At 40.1% G+C, this 8,822-nt stretch overlaps 1 protein-coding gene and 1 pseudogene across 1 annotated transcript in view; both read right to left on the bottom strand.

The window, feature by feature from the left end:
- Window positions 1–8,822, bottom strand: part of CATSPERE (catsper channel auxiliary subunit epsilon) — a 139,871-nt gene that overhangs the window by 9,717 nt on the left and 121,332 nt on the right. Inside the window, exon 22 of the mRNA XM_023518567.1 lies at window positions 1,659–1,816. Within this exon, the coding sequence (XP_023374335.1) occupies window positions 1,659–1,816 (158 nt within the window). The remainder of the gene's footprint in view (window positions 1–1,658; window positions 1,817–8,822) is intronic.
- Window positions 6,559–7,271, bottom strand: LOC100953816 (annotated as a pseudogene).

Consider the following 8,822-nt stretch of genomic DNA (forward strand, 5'->3'; position numbering starts at 1 on the left):
TTTTTTTTTTTTTTTGGCCAGGGCTTGGTTTGAACTCATCACCCTTGGCATATGGGGCGAGCGCCCTACTCCTTGAGCCACAGGCACTGCCCCTACCTCTCTTTTTTTAATGGTGAACCTAGATGCTATGACATTGTTGATTCATTCTGCTAGGAATGTTCTTCCCTCTTGACTTCTGGATGTTGTGTGTTTTAGTGTAACTAATTTTAATAGAAACTTTATTCTATCTCATCAGTATCATGTTGAACAAGTTGTCTGCAGATGAATAAGTTGCCCATATGAATGACTGTTCTAAATTTTCGAGTATATAAAAAGCGTAGTCAGGTCTATTTACAAAGTGTTAGTCTCTAAACATTAAAAAACTCTGCTTTTCCCAGCCTTAGGTCTGAATCATGCTCAAGAGATTGCACTGAAAAGAGAGGCGTGACCGTTCATTTTCTTTTTATCACTAAATTTCCTTTCCCACTTGCTATTTGTAAACCTTCCAGAGTTGGTCGCATGTAAGAGCCACAGTATGACAGCCTTTGTCTAGAAGAGCTTTAGTAAGGTCTCTTTAGACCAGCTCTTCCCTCCAACTCCAGACCCAAAGTAGAATTAGGATATGTTTACTTGGAAATCTCTTTGTCCCCTCAAATAAAAAGTCAGAACTCTCATCTTAATACCTTGTCTATGGTGGTCAAAGAAAATACCATTATTTTTATTACCTAGTCTAGGAAATTTGAGACCATAGCAACTATTTCTTTCCCTTTATTTGCTATGTTAGCCCAATAAAATCTCTCATCGACTGAGACATATCCATTAGATTTTTTTCCTCTTTTCTTTTTGTTCTTACTGCCTCTAGGACTTCCTTTGACCTCTTGTTCTGTTAACTTCACTCTTCTCATTTATCTGTGGAGTCTATTTTCCTTCTGTAATCTATACCATTCTTTATGCTATTTTCTGACTGATTCTCCTAGAATTACACTTTCATTACAAAGAGGTTCTCTGGAACATGGGTTGAAACTTACTTAAACATTATGAATTGCCTTAAAGAGTTTTCTACCTTCCTCACTCATGGTACTTTCCATCTTCCTTCACGATTCCACACACTGCAGAGAATATGCCACCATTTAGCTCCATTCCATTATTACAGTGAGATTTCTTTCACTTGAAGTGTCTATTGTAGCCCTTTGGCAATGGCAGTTCTGCTAATGCTTCATATTCCCCAGAAAGTTTTCCTCTACCTCTCAAAATTGCATTCATCTTTCCCATCTCTGAATTATTAATACTATTCTGCCTATCAATAATACTAATGATAATTTGAAAACTATCTTGTGTATCCACTCTGATTTAACCTTTCTTGGTTTGTATGTGTACCCCCACCTTCCTCCTTTTCCAAGCAGTTTAATTGTCAGTACCCTGAAGGCTGAGACTGTGCTTATTTGGATCTATCATGGCAACTGAATACAGAAAGTAACTGAAAATTGATTAATTAACATTTAACATAAAATTTCCTGCCCTGCAGAACATTTTAATGTGATTGCTACAAAATAAAAGGTAAATATGTAAATAACAAAAATAACAACAATTGGACATCAAATTGAATTAAAAAAAAAAAACCCAACATTTGATTTTGAGGAACTAAGGCTAAAATATTATAATGAAATATTTATACTCACCTATAGTTTGGATCCAGGATCTTCACACGAAACACATACATTCCAGATTGGCCAAAGGGCCAAAGTATATGGTTATTATTAGTACGGTTGATAATCTCATATGGTTGTGTTAAGTCTCCTGGTTTTCCAATAGCATAAGAAAAACAAGGTCTATAGTTCTGAACAAAGAATGAAGACAAAAACCTTAAGGTCATTTTCTGACTTTAACAAACAAAATTAAATTCTCATATATTTGTCACGAAAAATTATTTAGAGGTAAGGGCTATTTCCTTCTATTCTATCATTTTAGTGGTCAATAGCATTTTGAGAGACTATATTGGGTTAAAATTTGGTAAAAAGCGAAGCTTAGTGAACACAAATGCTATATTTAGAAACAAATCAGGATGTTGAGAGTATTTAAATATATTATTTTCCTAAATTAACAAAGTACAAAATCTTCCAAAGATGCTTAAGTGGAGAGAGAAACTATTTTGATCATAAGGTATGGATATAACAGTCGAAATGATATATCCTTTGGCTTTTATCTTTCCCTACCAAGTCTCACTTTTTCACCCTCAGTAGAGTGCCATGGCATCACAACTCAGAGCAACCTCCTCATCTTGGTCTTATCCGATTCTCTTGCCTCAGCCTCCAGAGTAGCTGGTACTACAGGCACCTGCCACAATGCCCAGCTATTTTTTTGTTGTTGCAGTTTGGCTGGGGCTGAGTTTGAACCCGCCACCCTCGGTATATGGGGCCGGTGCCCTACTCACTGAGCCACAGGGACCACCCAGGGCCCTAGGACTTTTATTTACCTCCTTTACCACTACTGTGTCTCTCTGTGGTTCTCAAGATACAAACTATCTCCTGTTCCCCTTTGAAAATGTACAGATGAAACAAGCCTATATTCTTTTGAAGTCATTTTATCAAAACTAAGAAAAAGAAATCAAAAGGTTGTTAGAACTTGCAGATATCTGATCCTCCTATGACATAGCATCACTTTTGGGTTTTTTAGGCCCTGTATGCTTTCAAACCCTACTTAAAGGACTCCCAGTCTACCACTCCTGCTCTCTGGAAGCTCCTTATTTGAAGGAAACAAGAAGCCTCGTGAGGCAATACTTTGGAGGTGTCTGAGCTTCATCTGTCAATGTTCTTCATGTTTGCTATGGTATGAATGTGTCCCCCAAAGTTCATGTGTTGGAAACTTGATCCCCAATGTGGAAGTGTTAGGAGGAGGGGCCAAATGGGTCCCATTAGCGATTTGGATCATAGGGGCACCACTTCCAAGAAGGGATTAATTCTGTGGGTTCCTTATACAAGGACAAAGTTGGTTTCTCTTGCTTTCTTTTGCCCTTGCCCACATCTTTTCTTGCCTTTGGCCTTCTGCTATGAGATGATGCAGCAACAAGCCCCTCACCAGATGCCAGCCCCTTGATTTTGGACTTCCCATCTCTAGCCCAGTCTCAAGTGTCCTATTACAGCAGCATAAAACAGACTAAGACAATGGTATTTTTCTTTCTTTTTCTTTTTTTTTGAGACGGAGCCTCAAGCTATCCCCCTGGGTAGAGTGCCATGGCATCACGCTCACAGCAACCTCCAACTCCTGGGCTCAAGCGAGTCTCCTGCCTCAGCCTCCCAAGTAGCTGGGACCACAGGTGCCCGCCACAACGCCTGGCCATTTTTTGGTTGCAGCCATCATTGTTGTTTGGCGGGCCCGGGCTGGGGATTCGAACCCGCCACCTTAGGTGTATGTGGCTGGCGCCTTAGCCACTTGAGCCACAGCCGCTGAGCCGGTATTTTTCTTTTTTATAGTATTTGGTGATGATATTTTGTATTTATGTGGTATCTAGTGTTTTAGCCCATTTTTCATTTCTGTTTGAACTTATTAGAGATCTTACTTTTTTTTTTTCTAGTTAATCTGGCCAAGAGTTTTATCCATTTTGTTTGTTTTTTTAAAGAACCAATTTTTTGTTTCATTAATCTTCTGAATAGTTCTTTTGTTCTTGAAACTTAGTTTTGTAAGACTCAGAATCCTAGGCTGGCAGTAGTTTTGTTTAGGAAGATTGAAGGTATATATGCTCACTCTCTTCTGGCTTGTAAAGTTTCAGCTGAGAGGTCAGATGTCACTCTAATGGATTTTCCCTTGGAGGTAAGCTGCTGATCACACCTATTTGCTTGCAGAATTTTCTCTTTTATTTTGACTTGGGCCAGGTTCAATTTGTCTAGGAGATGCTCTCTTTGAATTGAGTCATCCAGGTTTTGATATCCATCCAGTAGGCTTATGTCTGAATCTTTGGCAATGCTTGGGAAATTTTCCACTATAATATCATCGAGTAGAGCTTCCATGTTTTAGGGACCCTCTGCTACTTCAGGAATACCTATAATTCATATATTTGTGTGCTGTGTAGTCCCACAACTCTCTAAGCAATTGCTCTGATTTTACTCTTCTTTCCTGTCTCTTTAAATCCTGGGATTAGATTCAGAGCCTTATCTTTAGCTCAGATTTATTTCTTCTCTATGGTTTAACCTGTTGTTAAAACTTTCTACCATGTTTGGAAGTCCTGAATGCTGCCTTCGATTCTCAGTTATATCCTTTCTAATTTTTTCCAGAGCCTTGGAGACTTTGTCTTTCATTTCATTAATACGTGGGATGTTTTTGGACTCCTTTTTGCTGGTTTTCTACTTTCCCTTCAATTCCCTTCATCATATTTGCCATCCATAATCTGAATTCCATTTCTGTCATTTCCACAATTTCTTTATGGTTGGAATCTTCCATAGCAGCTTCATTACAACCCCTTCAGGTAGCTGATCTATTCTGGTTCTTCATGTAGCCAGAGATTTTTTTGCTGGTTTCTCCTCAGACGTGGTTTCTTCTTTATGTCTTTCCCCTACTTTCTGTGCTTTCCTTCTTTAGTTCTGGGCTGTAGGGTTAAAATGTCCTATCACCCTCTTAGGTATCCAGGAGAGATAAGAAAAAAAATTAGCAAGAACAGTAGGGAGCTCTCCAGTATCAGCTATCATGATAGCTGCTTGTGAAGATGAAGATCGAAGTCTAGATTTTGGGTTGGCTGTTCTTTATCAACTGGCTGTCAAGGAGATTGGGGATGGGTTTCCTGTTCATGTTCTGAAAGACCTGGGGGGTAGTGCCCCAGGTCTGGAGGGTATCCCAGACATTGAAAGATGGTAGGAGCTAGTTCTGGGATTGGCTGGGGGTCAGGTGTCTTTGCTTAAGGGGGGATCTTAAGTGTGGGGAGGGTGAGACCTCTTGGATCTGCTTAGTGGAGCCACAGGATCAGCCCAAACAAAGATGGCTCCTAAGTTTGGAGGGTGGAGAAGAAGCTGGCCATGGCTGGACAGGTTGTAAGGCCTCGGAGGCGCTGGGAAGCTGTGCAGAGCAGGGCCCATGTGGGTGTCAGCAGACTCAGTGCCTCCACCATCTCCAATCCCCATGACTTTCCTGAATTGGGGTGGTGGGCTGTATCTCTCCATTGCTTATTAGGTCACTGGATCCTTTGCTCACCAGATACCACACCCAAACCTGCCTATGCTCTGTGAAGGAAGTGCCTGGCTGGAAGTTACTAGCTCCATTCAAAAGAAGCTATGGGCAGACCACTCTCTCTCCAACCCTCCCTATAAGGGTCAGCTTTAGTCTATATGACAGCTCTGTTGGCCCACAGGTCCTGTTTGCCCCACTCTCACCCCTTCTTGGCCTGATGAGACAAAACCCCACCAGGAATTGATTTTGTCTCTGATCCACCTCTGCAGGGGATTATTGGGCGTAGCTGAGGTTCCCTGTGCTAATCACCCAGTGAATCCACATCTATGCTCTGCCTGTGGGTTCCACATTCCTTCACCTGCTCCTTGTGTTGGCTTCCCTCCCTTCTGATCATTTCCATTCCTGGTGTCCCACTCTGTCACTCTGTGCTTTACAATGCAGTTTCTGAGCGGGACTACCCAGATGTCAGCAGCTGGTGGTTACACTTCTCCCACATTTTCTAGGAAAGTCTTAGGAAAAACTTCTCTGGATGTCGATCCAGGTCACTCAGTGCTGAAGGGGTACGCGGAGTCTTGGAGAAAAGGCAGCACTCCAAATGCTGGCGAGGTGATGCACACTGCCCAGGACTCTGGGTGCCTCTCTGGGACTGTGCACCACATGCATGGGATGGCAGGATCTTCCCTGCAAGTCATGGCCCCTGCTTGGCCGCAGCGGCCTTTGTGACTCCTGGGGCTCTCTCATGGGCCAATCTGGAACTTCCACTTTCCTTCTTAGCAGGTAATTTTCTTTTATGTAGGTGAATCATTCTTTAATTATATTTTAATTGTAAGTACCATCTCCAAAACTCTTAGATTTAATTTAATGAAGTATCACTATATGTCTTGATAAATAGCCAAAAATATTCTGGTTTAAAAAAATTTTTATTATTTTATTATTTTTCTCTTCACCCCACCCATCATGATGATGATGGTCTTGCTGTTTTTTAAAAACCTATGTTTTCAACCATTTTGTGTCTTTATCTACTTTTCTACCATTGCAATCCTTAGCACATTTTAAAAACAATATGTTAAGTATAGATAAATGAATAACAAGTAAAAGGCTCATAATTTTTTAAAGTATCCTAACTTGAAAACACAAAACATCTTATATATCTTATTGGGGGGTTCTTATGGGTAAACAATGAGCTATGAAACTTCTCGTCCTACCAAGTTAGTCCTTAAATGGGACCATGAACTTAGCTGAAAAAAAAAATATGTGGCACATGCTAAGTCTGAGTAGAAACTGTACATCTATCATCATAACAAAGCATTGCTAATAAAGACTTAATTGCCTTGTATTATTGTATACTTTTAATATATACTTATATGAAAATATTTATAGTTTCTAATTTCCTATTCAGTTTTTTCTTTCTCTTTTTTTGGTATATTACTCCTTTATTAGAAATTGTAAATGGGAAACTATTTCAACACCTGAGGACCACACTACAATGGAAGATTCCATAGGCTTAAGATTTTGAGACATTCTGGAAAGATTTTCTGTAAGATATATCCTTTCCATGGTATGGCAACATCATCCTTCTTTAAAAAGGTTACCAGACAGACATCATTCCCAACATCATCTGTATAATCAATTTGTGTATAATCCACTCCTTGTTGTAACCGTCTGTTTACAAATGCTACCAAAATTACATTTCACAAAGATTCTTTTGGCACTGTTGCAAGAATGAGCATGCTAATTTTCCACAGTGAGATGAACATTTCTGTCAAAAACTGCTGGATTTGTAAACACTTTAACAAACACATTGTGGAAGCTTCTGAAACCCAATCTATGAAGACTGAATTTGAATCTGAAATAATGATGCAATCAAATTTGTCCTACTCTTTATTTTAAAGTTGTAAAGTTCCACCAGGCTTGGAGTGAAAGGCACTGATGTCGCTGCTCCTTTCATTTCACCTTCTCTTAACACTTTTATCTCCTGAATACTTAAAACTCTGCTCATAAATTCTGTCCAAAATCCTTTTTGATAAGAATCTTGTAGTTCAATAGGAAGCTTTTCCTGGAGCACACTGTACAATCCAAGTGTCACTATTGTAATCTGTGATTGCATTGTCAAAGTCAAAAACCAGCAAAATTTTCATGGTTCCAGAAATAGATTTGGATTACCCCACCTCAGTATTTCCAAGATAATTAATATTACTTCAGCAAAGGGCTTAGGTCATGATAATCTTCAGTTTTAAACACCAGCCAGTTGTTTTTTAACATTATTCCTATTCTATACACAGGGAGCAAAGACTTGTGTTCGGAGCAAAAGAATGGAAACTTCTTAACTCCAGCATTAGTGGAACATCTGATAGTAAACTTGCTGGGTCCACACTGAAGGTAGGCATCTGGACCTAGCTGGGAGTCATTCTCCGTGAAGCATGCACCAGGTGGGCATGAGAGTGGCAGGCAAAGCTGCCCCTTGAGGGTTCCTCAATGACCCAGGATGGGCATCAGCAGCTGCCCTGGTATCTGTGCAGACTCTGTCCCTTGGGCTCACATAGATGCCTGCTGGAGAGGGCCATCACACATGGCCAGCCGGCTTTCCAGCACAGGCGCAGACTCTGTTCTCTCGCTCCTCCGCCCACTGGTATTCAGTTGTTTCTTTTTCTTTTCTTTTTTTGTTGTTGGAGAATCATTGAGGGTGCAAAGAACCAGGTTACACTGCTTGCATTTGTTAGGTAAAGTCCCTCTTACAATTGTGTCCTGCCCCCAAGAGGTGTTTCTTAATGTGAATGATGATACCTGCTGACTGCTGTTCCTATTTTGGTGTTATACCTGATATTTCCTGTTATATTATCACAGTCCCCCAGCCAATTATTGTCTTTTCCACTTTCTTTATTACTTGGAAGCCCACTTGATCAAGTCATCCTGTCTCAAAGAAAACAAATCTCCTGTAGCCTCATGAATTATACTCAATTTTTTAAAGGCAATAAGCAAAGTTTATTGAGGAAGAGAAAGATAGGCTTATAACATAAGAAGGTTTGCAAACAAGATACATTTTCCACCTCCACTGTCATGACAAGTAAGGCAAAGAGGCCAAATTATACTCAATTTTTAACCAAGAACTTTTCAGTCTAGTATTTTCAGCCATGTCCAGAAACTCAAATCCCCATCCTATATTACATAATACAGTATATAGCCAGTCACATGGTACCCATTTTCTCTCTTTCCTTCTTAATTGCCAACATCATCTTGGAAGTGTCTGTGAAAATGCCACTTTTGCTTATGAGTCCTTCCTTTTCCCAGTCCGTAGAGGTACTTCCCAGATTTTATATGCAAGTATCATTCATCCTTGTGGGGTCAGACAGACTGAGTAGCATTCAGTGTAGCTCCAAGAATTGGAAGGTTCTCTGTTTCATTTCAGGTGTATGTTTCGGGAAGAAAGCACCCCGATCGCCATGTTGTATGACTATACAATGACACCTTTTGGTAAGAGTAGCCTTATTAGTCATGGAAGAAGCCCAAGTGCCCACTGACCCATGAATAGATGAATAAATTGTGGTATATGTACACCATGGAATACTATGCAGCCCTAAAGAAGGATGGTGACTTTACGTCTTTCATGTTTACATGGATGGAGCTGGAACATATTCTTCTTAGCAAAGTATCTCAAGAATGGAAGAAAAAGTATCCAATGTACTCAGCCC

The sequence above is a fragment of the Otolemur garnettii genome, unplaced genomic scaffold (assembly GCF_000181295.1).
Source record: "Otolemur garnettii isolate 467f Iridium unplaced genomic scaffold, OtoGar3 scaffold00141, whole genome shotgun sequence".
NCBI classification, from domain to species: Eukaryota; Metazoa; Chordata; class Mammalia; order Primates; family Galagidae; genus Otolemur; species Otolemur garnettii.